The sequence below is a fragment of the Protomyctophum parallelum genome (assembly GCF_964188405.1).
Source record: "Protomyctophum parallelum genome assembly, chromosome: 19".
Lineage (NCBI taxonomy): Eukaryota > Metazoa > Chordata > Actinopteri > Myctophiformes > Myctophidae > Protomyctophum > Protomyctophum parallelum.
In genome coordinates, this window is record NC_139717.1 from 40,702,877 (window position 1) to 40,727,695 (window position 24,819).

Here is a 24,819-nt window from a genome sequence, read left to right on the forward strand (position 1 = left end):
CAAAAGGCCTCTGCCCGGGCCAGACTCCATATTTGGGCATGCCTGACAAAGAACTCCACATATGGGCATAAAAGGGGACACAGCTGACATCACTTCTGACGTCACTGCATAGACTCCATCTAACTATAAATGCACCAAGTCTCTGTACGTCTGTAATCCACGTAGCTCCATCATTAACTATTAAATTGTGTTTGGTTTCTATGCTTCATAATAAAACAAATTATACAAGCTTGTAGATCTACCATTTATATGATAGTTTTGGAAAATGTTTGAAAATGCATTAAAGTTTTTCAACATGATGATTGATCAATATGATGATATGAAGGAGAAAGAAAAAAAGAACTAAAGAAAGAAAGAACTAAAAACATCACAAAACAAAGCCTAACAAAGCTCCCCTTACCCCCCCCCCCCCCCCCCCCCCCTCTGGGGATAGTATGTTTAGCATTCCGCCCGTGTGTGTGTCCGTCCGTCCGTCCGGTGCAGTCCCCGGTGTCAAGTCGGTCGGACCCGCAGATGTCCAGAAGCGCCCGAACTCCATACAGTATATGGGCATAAAAGGGACACAGACATAATATCTGGGTGGGGCATGCATTTCCAACTTGCATCATTCCAAGTATAGGCCAGTGCCCAACGACCGCTGTAGAGGCTCCAACGGGTCTATCTATCTATCTATAAATGCACCAAGTCTCTGTAAGTACGTGTGTAAGTCTGTAAATGCACGTAACTCGAAAACCGTTCGCCCCACCGACTTCAAATTCGGCTCACGCGTTCCACACCACCCGCCACAGGGAGAGCAGTGCGCAGTATTGAGTCCGTCGGATAGCCAGTTGTCCAGCTGTTCCTTCTAATGTTGGGACCCATCATTAGCGTTTATTACACAGCCTCAAAAGCTTGCACACAAAAACAACAGATTTTCATTTCATTTTGGGGCGAGCGACATGCATTAATCCTATATTGTCCAAATTCTGGGGGTGAACGTTCAGCGAAAATGGTAGATCTAAAAAGCTCGCAACGTGCTACGTTGCATTGTGTTGTGAACTTGTAGATTAGCTATTAGTGATTAGGCGTAGAGCAAAATACAAACAGAGCAAGAGCCCTGAGGGACCCTGATAAACAATAGGCTTTAAGTGTTATGGGATGACTCTGGCTAAGACTCTGCTGCCGCAGTTCTGCAAAGCCCGGTTCCCTCCAAGTTTTAATTACAGCGTCTCTCGTCAGAGTGAAGCATCCGCTATCGACTGCCATTCCTGCCAGCCATCGGCCCCGTTTACTCCTGGCTTCATAGATAATGCATTACCGCTGATTTCGTGGGCAATGAACAACATAACGCGTCGACATCTGACTCGAAGGCAATTAATCTCATCACATTAGATGGTCTCCGACACGTGCTGGGGAAGTTCGGGGCCGTTCGGGGCGGCGCAACTTCCACTCACTCTGACACCACTTTAACTCGCAAATCAATTTGCTCCTACATAACTGGGCGTTAGTGGACACTCAACGTTGGCAAATGGCACAGGTCCAGACTATAGGACCGGCTCCTATGAATGCTCAATACAGAATATTGCGGGTGAGAGAGAGAGTGTGCTGGTTGGATGACGTGAGAGACTGTATGTGTACAATAGAGTTTGCAGGACGGTAACACTAACACGGTCTGCAGAAAATGCACTTCATGTCTTAAACCGTTTTCTTTTCCTTCTTTCTTTTTCTTACAATGATGCCATTGTTTTGCCGTCTTTCCAAATCCCTGCAAGGTACACTGAATGCAACACTGTTGGGTAGGGGGGGGGTGTAAGGCGATGATTCTCAAAATGAATCAGTGCACCCTAGTGCGTCACGGACACACATCCCCACCATTTACAGTATCCAATATGGGAGGGGTTTGATATGTAGACTGACAGTCTGCAGGTCTGACTGGCGCAATGTGCAGTGGACTCATTTGCTAATTCTTATTAGCCTGTGATGCCGGGCTATAGATTTGCTACATAGGGTCATCCTCAGTGTTCATTAATCCCTTGGTAACTCAGGTCCATCCTCAGTGTTCGTTAAACCCTCGGTAACTCAGGGCCATCCTCAATCCCTTGGTAACTCAAGAGTGTTTCTAATCCTCTGAACCACTTATACTTAGGTGCTATTTACACGAGGATGGTGTTCATATAAAACGTCAAAGTCCCGTTGCGTTCTCATTTTTTCTTACCCTTTACGCGAGAACGCACACGTTTCGCTATAATGTGCTATTATGCTATAATGTCGATAGGTGGCGATAACGGGCTGCCAAATAGACAGGTGACCCACGTACAAGAAGAAGAACCCCTTCACGCAAGCCTGCGCAACACGGCTCCGTCTTTTTGGCAAATCTAGAACTTCCTGTTTGAGAGCGAGCAAATTTAAGACATCCGGTTGCTTTCAGAATAAAAGTGCCGTTAATTAAATAATGATTACACTACATTATTAGCATTATTATTACATTACAGCTATTGTAAAGACACACATTATGTTTCTGTGTAAAAATAAGTAATTAAATAACACAGAAACATAATGTGTGTCTTATAGCATCATTTAAATGCTTAATTTGTAGTTTTAATGTGCAAATTAAACTTTTTTTCAATACTCTAGATGATACTCTTATTTTGAAGAGATGGTCTTAAATTTGCTAGCTTAGATTTGCCAAAAAACAGTGCCGCACAAGCGGCGCAACACTGCTCTGGGCAGCCCCCAGCTCTGCAGGCAAAGCGCGCCACGGGATGTTATATATTTTATAATACATTAGGCTACATAAACGCTGCTGCCGCGGCTGCCGTCTATCACAAGGCTTTTTATTTACATCATGGTTTTACATTCACCATCGCTGATGAGCAGCACTTTGTAGGCGAGGAGGGAGGCTTGTTCAGGAACTCCATTATATCATAATGATTATGGCTCTGCATCAATGTAATAAACATATGCGCTGTGAGCCAACGTGAGCCATGATGTCAGAAGTTTTGCGGATTCACCATTTTGCCTGTTTATATGGAGACCATAGGAAACGGCGTTCTCAAATATTTCCACTCTGGGAGGTGGTTTCACTTCGTTGCGTTTTCACCTCCTGAGAACACGGTTCTCGTCTAAATGACAGCAGCAAACGATACTTTATTTTGACGTTTTATATGAACACCATCCTCGTGTAAATAGCACCTTAGTTGACTGGAGTCCCCCAGTGCTCTAAACTAGGTAGGTCCCAGTGCTTCGATCAAGGCCCTTAGCCCAAACGTGTATAAGCCTTCGCTTACTGGTGTGCGGAATTGAGGATAAAAAGTGATGACGCCAATTGTGATTGGCCGGAATGTGATGATGTATGAAGATATATGATGATAAGAGCACCCCTCACTACACGCAAGTGTTATTTTTGAGGGGCGGTGTTTGTTTCACATCATCATTACATTACCTAATCATAGCTATGCCGAATTCCCTACTCGATGTTTAAGAGTGTGTGTAAGATGATAAGAGCAGCCCTCACTTCACACGAGTGTGATTTTTTTTATTCGCCTACTGGATTTTGGGTCTTTTCTCCACTGAGAAAAGCCGCTGTTGATGGGCAGCCTTCATTTTCTTAACTAGGTAAAGTAATTATTTTCTACACCAACATCTTCATCAAAATAGTTGATTTACAAGCAACACTTCACGGCACATTTCCAACAGCAGAATATGGTCTCCGGGAATTAAGTACTGATTGTACAGTGTATTCTGCAAATCACTTGAGAAAATGCAGGCTTCCAGACATAAAAGAAAAACCCAAAACAAGCAATATTGGCACTGAGGTAATTTAAACCATCTCCGACTACAACAGAGAACATTCCCTTCTCCAGTCAAATTAAATGCTTCTAAAAATCTGATACTCAAACGTCATCATATTTCATATTTTCACCGCATCGCCGACTAAGAGGAGAATCAGAGAAAGCACAAAAGGAATGAATGAGTACACCTCTCCTCTCCTCCTGACCCTCATCCTCCATACACCTCTCCTCTCCTCTCCTCCTGACCCTCATCCTCCATACACCTCTCCTCTCCTCTCCTCCTGACCCTCATCCTCCATACACCTCTCCTCTCCTCTCCTCCTGACCCTCATCCTCCATACACCTCTCCTCTCCTCTCCTCTCCTCTCCTCTCCTCTCCTCCTGACCCTCATCCCCCATACACCTCTCCTCTCCTCTCCTCTCCTCCTGACCCTCATCCTCCATACACCTCTCCTCTCCTCTCCTCTCCTCCTGACCCTCATCCTCCATACACCTCTCCTCTCCTCTCCTCCTGACCCTCATCCATCAACCATTACCTGCCACTAAGCCCGGGCTTGAATCACAACCGCCTGCAACGACTCACTGACGACCAGGGTGGAGAGAATGGAAGGTGTCGGCTTCAATCCATCTGTGGATAAATCCTCCAGTTTTAAGCATAAACTCCTCTCCTCCAATTCCCACATTGGATTTGTGTTCATGTGCACAAACTGAGCTAGAAACGGACCGCCACCTACTGTTAGTGGTGGAAAGTAACTAAGTACGTTTACTCAAGTACTCTACTCGAGTATTTCCAATTTCCAATAATACTACTTCTACTTCTACATCTCAGAGGCAAATATTTACTCCACTAGATTTATTTGAAAACTTTAGTTATTACTTACTAGTTACTTTGATTGTTATTACAAAACATACATAACATTTCAGCCCTATACACATTTCGGCTATTTAAGCTTGCGATGCAACGCATTGTGAGCTTGTATAGATCTGCTATTTTCAAAATATTACAAAACTTGAAAAGAGACATTCTGCATAGTGAATAGTAGTAGTTCTACATTGCAGTATTGATACCTTTACTTAAATAAAACCATTTTTCACCACTGCCTACTGTAAACCGTTCTGCCAACGGCAGCAGAAAACATGCCCACCCTAAGGGGAGCATTATCCTTGCTTGTTGCGCACACACACACACACACACACACACACGCACACACACACACGTGCATGTGTTAACCCTTAAAAAGGACAGGTTATGCATGGAAATAGAGCTAAGATGCTCCGCTTATCTCCAACCCCCATTAAAATAACAGATATGGATTTTAAATTAAATGCCGGCGCTTCACTCAAAGATGCGAATCCAGACTCACGGTGGAAAAAAAACTACGTCTGCTTGCACTTTATGAAACATAATTAAAAAAAAAGTATTGTCTGCTTGCTTGCGGCTTGCATTTTATATGAAACATGATTTGAAAACCCTGTTGTCTGCCCCACTCTTTATATGAGAAACATTTCTAAAGAAAAAACTATTGTCTGCTCGCTCTTTATATGAAACATAATAAGGGTGAAATGATGGTTTGATTGTTGCAGTTTAGACCGACACGGAACGCTGTCAGAGACCAATCAGTAACTTGGAATGGAATTTGGCTCTTGCCTCTCTCTCTCTCTCTCTCTCTTAAATACTAATCCACTCTTCCTTTAATCTCGCCTGTCGTTCTACCAAATCGCAGTTCCCAGGCCATTAAATGAGTGACTTACATGGATGTCGGTGAGGGGGCAGAGGGGGGCAGGGGGGCACACAGAGAGAGAGAAAGAAGGAGAGAGGAGTTAACCCATTTTGGGCGGGCACCCATTTTGGTGTCGGCATCATGTCGTGCTTTAGCCATTGAAAAATAGCAGATCTACAAGCTCATATCGCGCCACCGAGTGGCGCAATACGAGCTTGTAGGTCTGCTATTTATTTATTTTTTAATCGAAGACACTTTTAGAATCTGATCTCAGGTCAGAATGGGTTAATAATGAAACTGTCAGGATGTAATAGACATTTTTTTTTAATCTGATCTCAGGTCAGAATGGGTTAAGGTATGTAGACAGTAGAGGAGAACAGACGACGTGCAGGAGAAAGAGAAGGGGGGGGGGGTAGAAGAGAAGAGGGGCTAGAAGTATAGGTGGGTGCACTGTCGGGGAGCAGGTGGACCGAACAGAGAACACACACACACACACACACACACACACACACAAAGAGGCGTGGGGGTGGAGATGGCGTCGGGGGGGAAGGTGGGTGGGGATTTGGAAACAGACAAGAGGCTGGAAGTGAAGAGGACAGGTGGAGGAGGGGGGGGTAGGAGGGGAGTATAGGTGGAGACGAATAAGCAGAGGAGATGCGGTGGAGATGAAGAGAGGGGAGGATGAGGCGAGGCGAGGCGAGGCGAGGCGGGCGGGCGTCTGTGATTATGCACGCAAGCAGCGGGGCCCGTCGAGCCGCGCCGGGGCCCGACCGAGCCTCTTCCTGCTTCTTCATCTGAAACCCTGTGATTAATGGCGAGCGCGCGGAGGAGATGCACAGAGGATGATCAATCTTAATGAGCTATCCACCGTCTCTGTATTATTAACTGCAAAGGAGATAGAGAGGGGGGGGGAGGGTGAGGGGGGGGGGGGGGGCTAGCTAACGCATGGGACTCCCGCTGCGCCTCCCCTCCTTTAACCCATTCTGAACGGGCACCCATTGGTGTCAGCATCATGTTATGCTTTAGCTATTTAAAAATAGCAGATCTACAAGCTCATATCGCGCCACCGAGTGGCGCGATACGAGCTTGTAGGTCTGCTATTTTTTTTTAAATCGAAGAGCGACTGACATTTTTTAAATCTGATCTCAGGTCAGAATGGGTTTAATCAGACCAGTGTGTGTCCGGCGGAAACCTCGTATGAATCTGATCTCAGGTCAGAATGGGTTAAAACATAATGAGAGAGAGAGAGGGAGAGAAACCGGGGCTCATCTTTCCTTCCTCTTGTCTTTTGACATGCAGCTGCTGCTCTCTCATCCTCCACTCCACTACTCTCCTCATCATCTTCTTCATCGTCTCCTCTCTCTCTCTCTCTCGCTCTCCCTCCTTCATTCCGTCCGTCCGTCCTTCCCTCACTCCCTCCGCAGAGGAACACAAGAACAACGCTCAGATATCTCAATGGAAGCTATTGTAACAATGGAGTTAAGAGTTACATTATACAGCATGGCGCGGCTGGTCTTCCCCACCGCTCCACTCATACAGGTGCAAGCAACAAAATGTTGAGGTGTGGAATGTTCCACGGAGATTGGGCTAAGACACTGATGCAAGATCATTAAAATAATAATAAGGGGAAAAAAAGATACGTTTTTGTTCACCCACTTTTCCCCCTAATTAAGTCGTTATGCCAATTAATTCCACCCTTGCACACATGTGTGTTGTCACTTCTGAATATCCTAGTGGCTCGCCTGCCAGTGAGGAGCCCCCACCGGGAGGACGTGGAGCCTTTGTCCTACTCCTCCACTGCGCCACCTTTCTAGGTTTTGTTTTTAGGCTAAAAACAATACGATAATAGTGTTAACATCTAGTGTTAGCATCATGTTATGCTTTAGCTATTGAAAAATAGCAGACCTACAAGCTCGTAGCGCGCCACCGAGTGGCGCGCTACGAGCTTGTAGGTCTGCTATTTTTGAAAAATCGAAGAACGACTGACATGGAAACATAGCTTTTTCAGAAAACTGTCAGGACGTAGAAGAGATTTTTTTTAATCTGATCAGGTCAAAATGGGTTAAGATTAAAAAAAAGTTACAATCAAAGATAAGAACAGGCAGGTATGATAAAAAAAAACCCTCTTACGGCAGGTAGTGAAATGGTGTGAAAAAGGTGTGCAGGGAGGGGGTAATTACAGTCATGGTTTGTACAAATGTGCAGAAAATATATAAGCGTGTGTACAATTATGTGTAACATGTAAATAACAAATTAGCATGTTTTTAAGACGCACATTGGAACAATTACTTGAAATCACGCTCACACATGGCAAGGCCGCGCTAATTGGTTATAAATGCATTAATATTTATCAGCCTTGTGTGTGTGTGTGTGAATATCCTATTCCATCTCACGTTCTGGGCACTGGGGGGACGTGTTTATTATTTTAACCCATTCTGACCTGAGATCAGATTCATACGAGATTTCCACATGGACACACACTGGTCTGATTAACCCATTCTGACCTGAGATCAGATTCTAGAAATGTCAGTCGCTCTTCGATTTTTCAAAAATAGCAGACCTACAAGCTCGTATCGCGCCACTCGGTGGCGCGATATGAGCTTGTAGATCTGCTAACATGATGCATAACATGATGCCGACACCAAAATGGGTGCCCGGTCAGAATGGGTTAAGGAATAACTATACATTAGCAATGAAAAACTAAATACCCACTACCAGACCTGTAAATTCTATAATTTATGTTAAGCCGGGTAGCATAACAACACCGCAGCTAATCCTGACGTGGATAGCTTTGAGATAATCACCACCAAGCAAAAACAACACAGAACTCATTCTAATTCATCCTGCTTATTTCAGTATGTTGGAAGACATAATATACATATATCTTTTTAACCCACGGTGCATTTATATATAGCGCTTTTATCCAAAGCAATAGATTGGGGTGATACATTCACACATTCACACAGATTTTCACTCACCGAAGGCGAGGAGGACACCATGCAAGGGACCAACCTGCACATCGGGAGCAATAATAAGGGGGGTTCAGAGTCTTGCTCAAGGACACTTAATCGACACTAACTCTGGGGGAGCCGCGGATCGAGCTCTAGCACTGATCTACTGCCGCCCAATAGTGTTGGCTAGTCCACGCTCTTACGTCGCATAGCAAAGGAAACAAATCTCCAAAGACTCTTGGTCAGATATAGATCTGCTTGTTTTTACAGTGTGGCTCTATGACACACTAGACTTCTATGAGAGGGCCTGTGTGTGTGTGTGTGTGTGTGTGTGTGTGTGTGTGTGTGTGTGTGTGTGTGTGTGTGGTGAATGTAACTTTGTAAATGCTTTGGATAAAGGCCCTATAGATATGCAGACAATTTACCAAAATGTCATGAGAAAGAGAGAGCGGGGAAATAAAAAGATGAAGGGAGTTAGAGAGAAAGAGACAAAAAGAAATACTCTGTCTAAAGATAGGGTGCATAATTAATGTGCTAGCGTGTGATTAATGGATTCAGTGTGGCTATCGCAAATTGGCTGTGTTTTTAATAAGTGTGTTTTAATGGCCTGTCATAAGCATGCTCGTGGTGGATGCCGGCGCCGAAAATGGCTAAATGTTTGTTTACACACCACTGCTAATACGGATTACTGCCTCGCCATCGGGGCTACTGCTACAGTCATCTGTTCATTTGCCTGTCAGTGTCAGTCTACTCAATGCACAGAGATCCTCTGTACATCTCCACAGCCACATCCAAGACAAACAACATCCTTACAGTAGCTGTCTTCTCTTTTTTTTTCCCCCCACACAATAAGATTATTTCTTCTACTTCCATGGAGTGGGACAGTGACGACAACATCAACTGGTTGATCCATCAGGATCGCCCCAAGCAAAACAACCCTCGATGCCAGTCGCGTGCGTGCGTGCGTGTGTGTGTGTGTGTGTGGGGGACTTAATGAAATAAGTAACCCTGACCCATTAGATTGACATGTTGAGACCAAACCCAGCTCCAATTAAGCCCTGCAAAAGCAGAGTGGGGAAAGTCACACAGTGCACGGCCCACTCTTGTAAACAATCACTGTCTTTACTATGTTTGACGAGGCATAATGACATCAGCCACTGGCTGGAGCCAACATTCAACATGGACAGCAGCGCCAATATGCTTGGTCCAGAAGAACACACAAACACACAGTGGTGGAAAGTTAACTAAGTACATTTACTTAAGTACTGTACTTAACCCATTCTGACCTGAGATCAGATTCATACGAGGTTTCCGCTGGACACACACTGGTCTGATTGACCCATTCTGACCTGAGATCAGATTTAAAAAAAATGCCAGTCGTTCTTCGATTGTTCAAAAATAGCAGAACTACAAGCTCGTATCGCGCCACTCGGTGGCGCGATATGAGCTTGTAGATCTGCTATTTTTAAATAGCTAAAGCATAACATGATGCCAACACCAAAATGGGTGCCCGGTCAGAATGGGTTAAAGTACTTTTTAATGTTTTTTCTTGCGGCTTTCGCCTTTATGTTATTTTTTTTATAGAGGGCCAGACAGTAAATGGAGGAGAGCGTCTACTCCACTACATTTAGGAGCCAAATGTTGTACTTTTACTCCACTACATGAATTTGAAAACTTTAGTTACTACAGTAGTTACTTTGTAGCTTTCGATTATTATTACGAAACACACGAGAACCATTTCAGCCCTATATACATTTCGGCCATTTGAAAATAGCCGATCTACAAGCTCACAATGCGTTGCAATGTGATGCATTGTGAGCTTGTAGATCTGCTATTTTCAACAAACAAAACAAAAATACATTAGAAAACTAATAGTAGTGGGACATTCCCCACAATGACTACTTTTACATTTGGGTACATTTGGATGCCAATACTTTTGTACCTTTACTCAAGTATACACGTTGAATTCCGGGACCTTTACTTGCAACGGTGCGTTTCTACATTGCAGTATCGAGTACTTTTATTTTCCACCACTGCAAACACACAGAGACACATAAATAAGATGGTATTAATGAGGCCCAGGGCAGATAACCCATTCTGACCTGAGATCAGATTCATATGAGGTTTCCACTGGACACACACTGGTCTGATTAACCCATTCTGACCTGAGATCAGATTCTAAAAATGTCAGTCGTTCTTCGATTTTTCAAAAATAGCAGACCCTACAAGCTCGTAGCGCGCCACTTGGTGGCGCGCTATGAGCTTGTAGATCTGCTATTTTACATACATGATGCCGACACCAAAATGGATTCCCGTTCAGAATGGGATAAGAGTGATGGAACAGGCTCGCGGGGAGGGGAAGGAGATGAAGCTGGCCCTGCCTGGACTCTCCATGCAGCGCTATACGACTCACATCTTAACTCAGCTGGGCATCTTAATTGCATTCAGCAGCGGCTCTAGAGGATTCAATCTGGTCCCTAGATGATGACTGAAGATGACTGGAGGACGACCTTCCCTGGGCGGGGCGGGGCGGGGCGCAACCACGCTGCTTTATGTGTGGCGTGTGTGTGTGTGTGTGTCTGTGCGTGCGTGCATGTACTGTGCACGCACGTGTTTGTGAGGTGGCATGTAAACTATCACTTCCTTTGTGTGTTCCTGTTCTGTATGCAACTGTGTGTGTGTGTGTGTGTGTGTGTGTGTGTGTGTGTGTGTGTGTGTGTGTGTGTGTGTGTGTGTGTGTGTGTGTGTGTGCGCGTGTGCGCGCGCGTGCGTCTACCAGTGCGTGAGAAAGGTGCAGGTAGAGGCCACTGAAGCGGACATGAGCGTTCAAATTGTGTCCGACATGAAAGGGGAGGAGACGAGACGAGAGCGTGTTTGACACGCTAGCTCCGTAGGGGGGCAGCGGGTGGCCAGAGCCCAAGCTCCACCATTCTCCTTCTATCTAGTTAGCGGTCCTGTTTCAACACAGTAACTGGCACTGTCGGCCAGCCAACAATGCTACATAATTATAGTCCTGGTTTGTTTTCATCATTTCACGGCAAACCCCCCCGTCCCCGTCCTGCTGATTTAAAATCAACACAGTTGAGTTTACAGGCCAGTGTTTTAGTGTGCTGCAGTGCAGTGGAATCATTTCCAAGTACAGGTTAACTTTGACAGGCTTTTTTAAAGGGCATGGTTTAATCATTATTATTATCATTATTTATTTATTTTTTGTCTCCACAGTAGTAGGAGTAATGACATTTTTTTGTGGCATCTTTGGTCTCGGGGGGGGAGGGGTGGGTGGGATTGTTTGTTTTTGTGTTCCTTTGCTTTTGCTGTTATGTGTTGTTTTATGTGTTTTTCATTCATGTTGTTAACGTGTATTATTGTGATTTTTGTCTTAAAATAAAAAACATTTGATAACAAAAAAAACTTTGACAGGCTTTTTTTTTTAAACGGTACATGTGCATGTGGCGACGGCGCACATGGGGCACGCAGGCCAGTGGGTTATTTTTAGGGAACCGATGCCGTTTTCAGGAGGAGTGGGTTCTTCTGTGTTAAATGGTGCTCAATCATGCTTTCAGTGAGTGGGCCCGGTCCCTGCTGAGCTGTGCACTGGATTCAGTCTGACACATATTCATCAAGACAGACATCGATTTTAATGACTCGCTCAGTGTACGCGCACGTCGCACACACACGCACGCACACACACACACACCCTCTCTCTGTCTATATATCACTCTTTGTATCAGTTTGAATCTTCTTCTCGCACAGTATTTCACCATTTCTTATGTCAATCTCTCCCTTTGTCTTCCGCTCTGGCGCGCGCGCGCTCTCTCGCTCTCCATCTGTCAGTGTCCTATCTTTTTCCCACTTTCTTTTTCTCTCCAAATCTGTATCTCTTTCGATCGCTCTCTTTCTGTCAGTTATCTGTCTCTCTTTATACGCATCTTTCTCTCTCTCTCTCGTGTCTGTTCCTCTCTGCACATCTCCTTAATGCCCACGTCTGTCTCTCTCTCTGCCTCACAGCTTGACTGCCAGTCATTCTCCTATTTCACATCATGGAGTCACACGTCAACATTTTGGCAGCGGGCTGCGACCGTGGACATTACCTGAGAGAGAGAGAGAGAGAGAGGTCTTGTTCTTACCCTGATAAAAAGCAACACTTGGCAAGCTTTTACGTTGTGCCACGCTATTAAAAGCAGTGCAAAATACATAAAACAGGGTGAGGGGAATAGAGAGGGGGGAGAGAGAGAGAGAGAGAGAGAGAGAGAGAGAGAGAGAGAGAGAGAGAGAGAGAGAGAGAGAGAGAAAAGGCAAAACAAAGACATCAGAGGTGACAGAATTAGAAAACTACAATGCAGGGTGGCTGTTTTGAAAGAAGCCAGCTAGACAAACTGGGTTTTGTACACACAGGCACTATGGAAACGACCAGAGGAGGAACAAGAGACACGGTAGTCGGCTGAGACTGTAGGCTCACAGCCTGGAGACTGTAGTATTGCAATTCACAATTGAGGCATTTAGACTAATTCTCTTATTCAGAGCCACTTTACAAAGTGCAAGATCAGAGTAAACACCATGTACTCTAGTCAGCCAGCCAGCAATCGGCAAGCGGTCAAGAAAATAGAGTGCCAAGAAAACAATTAAGTAGTACAAAGTATCTAGGATAACAGGTAGCTGCAAACCAACAAACCTAGCATCCGATAAATCGGACGGTGGCATCTGCAATTATGCAGCCGATTTTAACCACTTTCAACCAGGGGCCTGTTTCACGAAACTTGGATTATGGATTAAGCCATATATCCTGGGATTTAACATATATCCTGGTTTAACCCATTTTGGGCGGGAACCCCTTTTGGTGTTGGCATTATGTTATGCTTTAGCTATTGAAAAATAGCAGATCTACAAGCTCATAGCGCCACCGAGTGGCGCTCTACGAGCTTGTAGGTCTGCTATTTTTGAAAAATCCAAATGGGTTAATATATCCTGATTCAGCGATTAACCACTTTCAACCAGGGGCCTATTTCACAAAACTTGGATTAAGCTGGGATTTAACATATATATCCTGGCTTAATATATCCTGATTCAGCGATTAACCCATTCTGAACGGGCACCCATTTTGGTGTTGGTATCATGTTGTGCTTTAGCTATTGAAAAATAGCAGATCTACAAGCTCATATCGCGCCACCGAGTGGCGCGATACGAGCTTGTAGGTCTGCTATTTTTTTTTTAATTGAAGAACGACTGACATTTTTAGAATCTGATCTCAGGTCAGAATGGGTTAATCAGTTTCATGAAAGCTTTTTGTCAAAACCATGTTAATCTGTGGCGTGGTTTGGGAAATCTCCAAAAATCGGGATCGGCATCGGACCCCAAACAATATGGCATCGGTCGGGGCTCCAGAACAGAACACATCTCTTGTGTGTAACGTTAAATACTGTATAGCATCTATCTGAATATAGGCAGCGAGTACTGATACAAATCAATAAGGCAGATCCATGTCTGGAATGATACCGACGTGACTCAGCAGGTGATGTGTGTGGGTCATCACACAAACACAAAGACATGATATACTGTACATACCGTACTGTGTGAACATAATCAAGATCAAACTATATATATAATATATATATATTGTGCACACATGATGCAGTGTGGAGACCAATTACTAGCTTTGAAGCCGATGCAAAATTGAATGCGGCGCGTGAGTTCTGTCAAAGAGTTTGACGGTTTAACAGTATCTGTTCGTCGGAGGTAATAATGGACATGGAATAATGTATGCTGGCGCTTCCTTGTTTCCAACATGCACTACACACACACACACACACACACACACACACACACACACACACACACACACACACACACACATTTACACACGCATGGATACACACCCACTTACACACATGAGCAGACACAGACACACAAGAGTGTCACAGTGTGCAAGCAGAATTACAAAAGCTACAGATCTGCCAGATTCTACTTTGTGTCGGTTTCAGTCACCCGAGAGCCACCACAGACGCCTCCTCTACCTGGCTAACATGTCTATCCATCACCTCCTCCTCCAACTGTAGAGCGTCATCTACATTCTACACATCACCTCATCCTATCATTAGGGATGGGTCCGATTAATCGATTAATCGATTATCGTTGATAGGACCCAAAATCGATTATGAAAATTAATAATCGATAATCGTTTTTTTTTCTCGTTTTTTTTTTCGTTTTTTTTTTAATGAAAATCTGTTGGAAAGGCAATATTGTCATCCAAACAGGACAGGGCTATAGGCCTACCAAAGTGTGCCTGGGATGTGTCTGTGTAGCTGCATGAGAGGAGTGTGAGTGGAGATTGATTCCAATCAATATACAGGTTTGGAGGATTTAGCAGGTGTTGGGAATTTACCTAATCAGGCCTAGGCTGGGGTTGCTATGGTGATAGCCACCAGTGGTCCCATTTAAAAGATGGAGTTAGTAACCAAATGGACCCTTATTAACTCTCAAGAGTTACAATTATTGTTAATCAACTACATCAGGGGCTCCCAAACTTTTTTGACTTAGGTACCCCTTGGGGGGAAGATTTTTTTTATTTGTAGGGTTCATAAAAAAAAAAAAAAAAAAAAAAAATCCCCCCCCCCCCCAAAACGATGAATCGATTAATCGTTAATATTGAATTATACAAATCGATTTTCATTTTGGACACATTTACACATCCCTACCTATCATCTCCTTCTATAACATCATCTACCAATCACCCCATCCGATCATCTCCTCCTATAACCTCATCTGCCAATCACCTCCTCCTCTAACCTCATCACCTCCTCCGATCACATCCTACCCACCATCTCCATCTACAAGATGTGCCTTACTGCCATTCCAACTCTTCACGCTTTTCCTGATCTTTTCCTGAAGGATTTCTGAAAATGCATGTTTTGTTTCCCCCCCAGGTTTTATTCACCGATTATCCTTTCTAATTCCACTGCTTTGCTACTGAAAAGAGTGTCGACAGGTCCAGCAGAGGAACTCTTCAAGGAATCTGAATAGAATAAGACGTGTAACACCTTGGTAAATGCCCCGCCTTTCTCACTGACAATGTTTCAACCCATTCTGAACGGGAACTAGGTGTTAGCATCATGTTGTGCTTTAGCTATTTAAAAATAGCAGATCTACAAGCTCATATCGCGCCACCGAGTGGCGCGATACGAGCTTGTAGGTCTGCTATTTTTTGAAAAATCGAAGAGCGACTGACATTTTTAGAATCTGATCTCAGGTCAGAATGGGTTCATCAGACCAGTGTGTGTCCGGCGGAAACCTCGTATGAATCTGATCTCAGGTCAGAATGGGTTAACAAGGCAAGGCACTGACAATATACTGAATTGCCAATGGCAGGACATGTGGACTTCTCAAAAGGCACATTGTATCACCTCTACCTCCCATCACGGCCTATACATCATCTCCATCTCTCACCTCCTCTACCAATCACACATCACTTCCACATAGTCATCTTCACCTATTAGCTCCACCCATCCAATACAGGTAACATTTTTGCCCCCCACCACCACCACCAACAGAGAGGGGTTCGAATCCTGCTTGGCCCCGCTACGCCAATGAACATGACGTAAAAAAAAAAAAAAAACCCAGGTTAACAGGCTCTGTGAAATTCAGCAGTTTCATCGACTTTACACTAATATTTTAAGGCCAGAGTAAGCTACTGCATGGAGGAGATGAACAGGGAAAGACTACTCTAATGCCTTCTGCCAATTATATACCCAATTACTGCAGCCATTTTAAGGATATTTTGAACGGCTCGAGAGGGATTACACGTTGCATCTCAACAGCTCTCTCTCCCTCTGTGTGTGTGCGTGCGTGCGTGCATGTGCGCACGCGCGTGTGTGTGTGTGTGTGTGTGTGTGTGTGCGTGCGTGTGTTTTCACATGGCATGACGCGGGGCAGAGGGCAAATGTGTAAGAGTGGTGATGATCCCTGTAGTATCTTTATGTCCACGTTTTATTGCATTTGACCAATGGAATATCCCTGAAGGAATCATAAAGTGTACAGTATGTGTGCGCGCGCGTGAGAGAGAGAGAGAGAGAGAGAGAGCTATCCCATCCATTATTTCTTCAGAGGGCTGGACATAGTTAAAACTGACCGTAAACCAGTGGGTGCTTCTGGTCTCTCGTCACAGACTACAGCAGTACCACTGCCACCTCCCATATATAGCAAAGCATCCGCATGCTGTAGGAAATGCAAAGCGGCGTGCTCACGACACATTTCCAACAGCACAGCTAGCCCATTCTGACCGGGCACCCATTTTGGTGTCAGCATCATGTTATGCTTTAGCTATTTAAAAATAGCAGATCTACAAGCTCATATCGCGCCACCGAGTGGCGCGATACGAGCTTGTAGGTCTGCTATTTTTGAAAAATCGAAGAGCGACTGACATTTTTAGAATCTGATCTCAGGTCAGAATGGGTTCATCAGACCAGTGTGTGTCTGGCGGAAACCTCGTATGAATCTGATCTCAGGTCAGAATGGGCTAGAGAGGCTGAGGCACCCATACCTCTGTTTTGCACGTCTCAGCACCGTGCTGCTCGCTCAGCAGTGATGCTACGTCAGCAGCAGCAAAGCAAAGCGCCCCAATTGGTATGCGGCGATAACTCCCGTGATTTAGCCCATTCTGACCTGAGATCAGATTCATACGAGGTTTCCGCAGGATAAACACTGGGTCTGATGAACCCATTCTGACCTGAGATCAGATTCTAAAAATGACAGTCGCTCTTCGATTTAAAAAAAATAGCAGACCTACAAGCTCGTATCGCGCCACTCGGTGGCGCGATATGAGCTTGTAGATCTGCTATTTTTAAATAGCTAAAGCATAACATGATGCTGACACCAAAATGGGTGCCCGGTCAGAATGGGTTAGAACAGAATGCATGACAAGTGAGAGAGCTTGTCACTTCAGAGAAAAAAAGGAGAGAGAGAGAGAGAGAGAGAGAGAGAGAGAGAGAATGGCACGGGAGCAAGGACGAGAGTACAGAAACAGAGAGAGGGAAGAGAGAGACAGCACCGGAGAGTCAATAGTGGTGATTGTGACTGCAAAGCTAGGCTAAGTGGTCTTCACGCCGGAGAGGTGCCCGTGCCACTCGACGGGGGCTTTGTCGAGAGGAGATGTGACAACTGCTAATTCACTGGCATTGCGGCGCCGTGCCACCCTCTACCTCCACTGTCCCCCGTTCAACCTCGGTGCGGCGACAGACACACCCTCTGGCGGCTCTGGGCAAAGAGGGGCGGTAGAAATGCAGACAAGATGTGCATTTAACCCGTTCTGACCTGAGATCAGATTCATACGAGGTTTCCACTGGACACACACTGGTCTGATTAACCCATTCTGACCTGAGATCAGATTTTAAAAATGTCAGTCGCTCTTCGATTTTTAAAAATAGCAGACCTACAAGCTCGTATCGCGCCACTTGGTGGCGCGATATGAGCTTGTAGATCTGCTATTTTTAAATAGCTAAAGCATAACGTAATGCTAACACCAAAATGGGTTCCCGTATAGAATGGGTTAAAGCACCTCTGCTCCAGGTTCGACCTTCAGAGAGGGCTCAACAGTATCTCAAGTACGTACTGTACTGTACTGTACTGTACTGTACTGTACTGTACTGTACTGTACTGTACTGTACTGTACTGTACTGTACTGTACTGTACTGTACTGTACTGTACTGTACTGTACTGTACTGTACTGTACTGTACGGCCGTGTGACGTTCGGACCAATCCTAAAAGCGTATCGTCTGCCGTTTCTCATTTCCCACCCTCTCCAAAGCTGCCAATAAGACAGGCAGCCCTGCACATTTGCAGAATAAGCGTGAGCACGACATGATATGGAAAATGCAGAAATGAAGAATAATAATAGTCATTGTGTGAGCGCCGGGGCTACTGAATGTTTAACAAGGCTGTAGCCTTTATTTCCCCTTCTGTCAAACGGAGGTGTGTAATGGCTCGGCTTAAACGCTGGCTTTCCGCACTTCAACAGGAGGAAATGTGGGGGGTTTTTTTACGGGCAATCACAGATAATGGCTCAAACTGGCATAAAAGGTGAAGACATGTTGGACCAACGCTGCCTGTCTAATTAGCTTTTTCCATTTCCATTTTCACCTGCCGCCTTAGCTCAACATATCACCGCCAGCCTGCGAGAAATAATTGCTTTTTTGCATCAAGTCTACGAGCTCATTTGCTGGCATTTTATTGATCAAAACAAAAACAAACAAGAACTCACATGCATGCACGTGCACACGCACGCACGCACACAATCTAAACTTAAATTAAAAGCTTCATTAAATGTGAAAATTGGTCAGGGAATTGTGAACATCTGTTCCTAGGGCCCTGCCTCATAAACTCCAAGGTTAAACCAAACACCAATTTACAGCTTAGAGACTCTGAGAAACACAAGTCAACAAGGCTCCAGCAAACAGCACAGTGAGAAGTGTGAGAGTCATGAAGGAAAGCTGCGTCACACAGCATGTGCAAAAAGATTAATGTCAGTTAAACCGTTACATCTAGCATTCATTAAAAACGCTAGATGTGTGACTGTGCATGGGTTTTTAAAACGACAACCGCTGCTGCTGTCACTGTGTGACAGGTTCAGGTGAGTAATGTATACCGTTATTTTGTGTGTCTTTCTGCGTACAAGTCGGTCAGCTAAACAGCACTGTTGCGTGGTACACATTTTCAGTGGCCGCCAGCTGCCTGCTAGACTAGTCATGAAAGCACAACAGTTGTCTGTGACCTTGGTTGGAAGCTTTCAACCGAATTGGCTCCGGTTGCAAAACTGTATTTTAACAACCTCTTGCCAGAGTGTTCGTGCCCCTGTTTATGAGCGCTGGCAATGAGAAGGCGCTCCGGCATACAAGCCGACGGCTGTGTGAGTTTCATTCCGACACGGCACCACGTGACTCGGCCTGAGCAGAGGTCACTGGGAATCCAAAAAAAAAAAAAAAAAAAGGCTCGCAGCACATCAATCTAACGGCTGACACCATTCCGGGGGGGGCGTGCTACTGTGCTCGGTTCAAGACCACCTCGCTTTAGCCTCTGGAAGGCTCCGAGGCTATATAGTGTATCAAAGTGCAAAAGTGTAACAGGTTGAAAATGTTTTGTTATTAAAACTCTCTCTCACACTGAGCCTTACAGATAAATGTCCGCCCGGCTGGAGACCCCGGCCATGCTTACCTTTGGGATGTCCCGGATCGCTGAACTCGTACTTCCCCATGCCGACCGTCCGTAGCATCTGAAGGCTGGTCCGACCGTCCTGACCGGCCGGCGCCGCCGCGGACTGGCCCTGCTGCGCCGCCTGGCCATTCGCGAGAGGCAACGCCGGGGGGTGAACGTAGGGGTGGCTGCTGGGGTGGTGGGGGGTCAAGTGGCCGTTCCCCATCACACTATGAGGGTTCGGGTGAAGCGCGTGATTGGCCGGCGGGGCGGCGCGGGGGGAGGGGGCCGCCGAGGGGTAGTGGGACTGGCCGCCGCCGGGCATGCTCAGCGCCATGGAGGGAGGCTGCTGGCCGGAGTGCGGCGTCGTCAGCTGGAAGTGGGCCGTCATGAGGGCGTGGTGGGGGGGCACGGGTGTCTGGACGGACGGGGTCACGCCTATGACGGGGGACTGGACCGTCACGCTGTGGCTGAAGGGCGGAGGATGGGGGAGGCCGTAGGTGTGTGGGAGGCGGCCGGGCTGGCTCACTGCGGCTAACGGAGCCCAAGGGGGACCTGAGAGAGAGAGAGAGAGAGAGACGTATAACGCATTTTGACCTGAGATCAGATTATAAAAATGTCTTCTACATCTTGACAGTTTTCTGAAAAAGCTATGTTTCTATGTCAGTCGTTCTTCGATTTCTCAAAAAATAGCAGACCTACAAGCTCGTATCGCGCCACTCGGTGGCGCGATATGAGCTTGTAGATCTGCTATTTTTCAATAGGTAAAGCATAATATGATGCTAACACCAAAAGGGGTTTCCCGCCCCCAAAATGGGATAAGGAAGGGAGAAAATTGTCAATTGCATTTCCATGTACATCTTCCAACATAAAAAGTCATTTGTTTTTGTTGAGAATTGGGTTTGTGGATTATTTGTGTCTTGGTAACAGAGATCATACTATGACATTGAGCCCGTGTTACTGCTCGTAGCATCAAAGCGTTGTCTTGGGTGTCTTGGGTGGCACTGGCAGTAGAGATAACCGTACATGTCCTTGGGCTACAACAAAGCCTAAGAAAGAAATGCTGAGATCAATGCAAACGTCTTTAATTAAGGACATCTGTCTAAAACAGTGCTCAAGAGCAAAGTAAATCAATCAATACATTATCCCATTCTGAACGGGCACCCATTTTGGTGTTAGCATCATGTCGTGCTTTAGCTATTGAAAAATAGCAGATCTACAAGCTCATATCGCGCCACCGAGTGGCGCGATACGAGCTTGTAGGTCTGCTATTTTTGAAAAAAATCGAAGAACGACTGACATTTTTAGAATCTGATCTCAGGTCAGAATGGGTTAATCAGACCAGTGTGTGTCCAGTGGAAACCTTGTGTGAATCTGATCTCAGGTCAGAATGGGTTATGCTAATGTAAGAAAAACGCAGGAAACATTGCAGTCCTCGACTTTCATCAGTGCTAATGACGTGCTAATGGTGCGTTTACGATTGCATGCAGAAACCACTCTCCGCTGGTCAGTGTTTGTCTTGGCCTCCAGGCTTTCACATTGAAACACAAAGAAAAAGGCTTCCTATGAATCTATTTGCCTCTGGGATCACATAGGTAACTAGCCCATTCTGACCTGAGATCAGATTCATACGAGGTTTCCACTGGACACACACTGGTCTGATGAACCCATTCTGACCCGAGATCAGATTCTAAAAATGTCAGTCGCTCTTCGATTTTTCAAAAATAGCAGACCTACAAGCTCGTATCGCGCCACTCGGTGGCGCGATATGAGCTTGTAGATCTGCTATTTTTCAATAGCTAAAGCATAACATGATACCGACACCAAAATGGGTGCCCGGTCAGAATGGGCTAGAAAAAGAGCCCCTCTGGGCACAGGTCTCCACCAGGATAATAGCGTTTGTGATGTTTGGACAAAGTAATAAAAAGATCTGTGTTGAACACGTGTTTTGTTCAAAACGGACCAATCCTGAAAAAATTTGGAAGGCAATCTTAGCCAACGGGGATGACATATGGGGAAGCGGACATGATGTCCGTGTTGATCACTTGACTAGAGATTGTGTATACCGATTTGTGTGATGTACAGTATGGATAAAATGTGTACGAGTAATATAAAGAAATGTATTTTGCAAAAAATGGTGGTGCTATATAACAGGCCATTGTGGAGAAATTGGGGCAGAGGTGCATTGCTGGCATCCTGGGAGTGTGTGCGCACAGTTTAGCATCGACCGGGGCAACGGTGCCGGAGATTAGCTGTACGCAGATGGACGGACTCACGCACGGACGGACGGAAAAACATACTCTCCCGATGCCTTCGGCTGGTGGAGACAATAAGACTTTTAGTGTGTAATAATCGGCGAACAAGCGTCTGTGAATCAAGCACACAATACAAACTACATACATGTATGTAGGAGTCTGTGTTTACCCAGACACTCCGAGCCAAACCATTTCTCCACACCAGGGCGAGAACCAAGGCACTACAATATTAGTGTAAGCGAGGCCCTCTAGCTCACCGCCAGGGACAGAGGAGTCTCAGAGCTGATCTGATTAATCTTAATAAATATGCAGCCATATTGGACCTGGCCCATGCCTCCCCTCCTGCCCGATATCTCCCCTGTTCCCTGTCTTCCTGTGGCGCCCCGTGCCCCCTCTTAGTCCCCTGCTCCAAAAATAACCTGCCACCGCTGCCAAGGAGCCAAAGGCTGAATCCCGCCGCAGCACACAAAAAGAACCTGGTTACTTGGCTGGTAGCCCTGCTAATATTCTAACAGTGTAGCAGCAAGGAAACAGTGTGCAAATGCAAAAGACTGGGTGAGGGGAGGGGGGGGGGGGGAGTGAGAAGAGAAACAGGAGAGAGAGAGAGCGAGACCGATTGCAGGGGTGGACTGATGAGAGGGGCAAGGAAAGGGAGAAAGGAAGAGGCAGAAATGATGTGGAGGCCACCTCCATGCATAATTCATTCTGACCGGGCACCCATTTTGGTGTCAGCATCAAAATAGCAGATCTACAAGCTCATATCGCGCCACCGAGTGGCGCGATACGAGCTTGTAGGTCTGCTATTTTTGAAAAATCGAAGAGCGACTGACATTTTTAGAATCTGATCTCAGGTCAGAATGGGTTCATCAGACCAGTGTGTGTCCGGCGGAAACCTCGTATGAATCTGATCTCAGGTCAGAATGGGATAATTCACATCTATCCCTGAGCCCGTCGGCAGCCCTGGTCTTCATTCTTCCCGCCAGTTTGCAGCTCCCTGCTATAGCAAAGGGATCAATCTGGAAACCGCGCTGATGGAATAACCCATATTGTTTGATTAGGTCCAATGACGTTAATCAGATCAGCGAGGCCTTAACCCATTCTGAACGGGCACCCATTTTGGTGTTGGCATCATGTTATGCTTTAGATATTGAAAAATAGCAGATCTACAAGCTCATATCGCGCCACCGAGTGGCGCGATACGAGCTTGTAGGTCTGCCATTTTTGAAAAATCGAAGAACGACTGACATTTTTAGAATCTGATCTCAGGTCAGAATGGGTTAATCAGACCAGTGTGTGTCCAGTGGAAACCTCGTATGAATCTGATCTCAGGTCAGAATGGGTTAATGAGGGGACCTCTTCGCTGGTGGCTCTATTTGCAGTCTGTCACACATCTCTCTTCTGCTTTTGCAGTGGTGCTGTGAATTTGTGTGAAACTTGTCTTTTTCAGTTGAATATGAGATTAAATACACAAATCCCATTAGCCTGGGCACAACATGCTCTCGTATTCACGCAGGTCTCAATGCTCGTGAGCGGCTTTAGGAAATTAATTGCATTAACGTTATGTGGATTCTGCCCCCTGGTTGCTCTCTTGTACTCCATAATTAACCCATTCTGACCTGAGATCAGATTCATACGAGGTTTCCACTGGACAACACACTGGTCTGATTAGCCCATTCTGACCTGAGATCAGATTCTAAAAATGTCAGTCGTTCTTCGATTTTTCAAAAATAGCTGACCTACAAGCTCGTATCGCGCCACTCGGTGGCGCGATATGAGCTTGTAGATCTGCTATTTTTCAATAGCTAAAGCATAACATGATGCCAACACCAAAATGGGTGCCCGTTCAGAATGGGTTAAAATGTGAAAAGGATATAAACTTCATTTAAAAAAATATATATAAGAAAACATAAAGGCCACCAAATCCCATTAAAGAATTCCCATGAATTGCTCAATCAACCGCTCGTGACAATCATATTTATTTTCATGTTATTTAAAAAGAACAAAAATGGCAACTGCCAACACTTTAAACCCTTCAATCAAAAATGAGAAACTTCCTATATACGAAACTGCTGGAAACCGTTGATTAATTCCGGCTCTCTGGCACTGTGGCTCAGTCGAGTGTGGAGAGAGGAGCTGGCTCCGTTTTACAAATGTCAGTCACAGATTTGGAATGGTGCACACGCGTGCCAATCAATATGCACCGCCATGCTTCGATTTAGAGAGTGTCATATGCAACTGTGTGCACAGGTCAGTGACATCTCACTTTCCTTCACACTTCCCACGAAGACAGGGGCGTTTCGGGCGGGGGGGACTGGACAGGAGGGGAAGTGTGGAGGGGTGTGAAGGCAGGGACGGAGGGTGGGGGGGACTGGACAGGAGGGGAAGTGTGGAGGGGTGAGAAGGCAGGGACGGAGGGTGGGGGGACTGGACAGGAGGGGAAGTGTGGAGGGGTGAACTTGAAGGCAGGGACGGAGGGTGCAGGGCTGAAGGGATATAGAGAGAGCAGGGGTGAGACAAGCGAGTGAAGCTCTTGTTCGCTCAGACACAATACTAAGAGCCTGAGAACTTCATGTCCCATTCATCCTGCGTCCTCCCCCCCCCGGCCTCACACAGCAGGGTCCCACGGCCACGGACCAGGGGACACACAGCAGACGTCTGCCAGGAGGAGCCCTCCACCTCGGGTGGCTGAGCACCGCACACAAAGGCACGGCTCCCCCGTTACAGCACTCCACCCCACCCACCGCGGGCACTGCGGCTGGTTTCGGCTGAGAAACCGCTCTGCTACGGCACGTGAACTAAACTGAACTGATCAGCCCGTTTAATAATTAATCCGTGCTATAATTAAATCTTTATTGAAAGTGTGAAAGTTACACTGAGGAGGCAATTAGCCCCGTTTAAACCCCCCCCCCCCCGAGCTCTAGAAGGGAGTGTGGTAGCATAGCT

General features: G+C 45.8%; 2 protein-coding genes across 2 annotated transcripts in view; one reads left to right on the forward strand and one right to left on the reverse strand.

Moving 5' to 3' along the window:
* The window catches only part of atad2b (ATPase family AAA domain containing 2B), a 636,500-nt gene that overhangs the window by 372,335 nt on the left and 239,346 nt on the right, over positions 1-24,819 (forward strand). The gene's annotated exons all lie outside the window — the stretch shown is intronic.
* The window catches only part of klhl29 (kelch like family member 29), a 343,820-nt gene that overhangs the window by 145,078 nt on the left and 173,923 nt on the right, over positions 1-24,819 (reverse strand). The window contains 1 exon segment of the mRNA XM_083791051.1: positions 19,643-20,176. Coding sequence (XP_083647177.1) covers positions 19,643-20,176 — 534 coding nt within the window.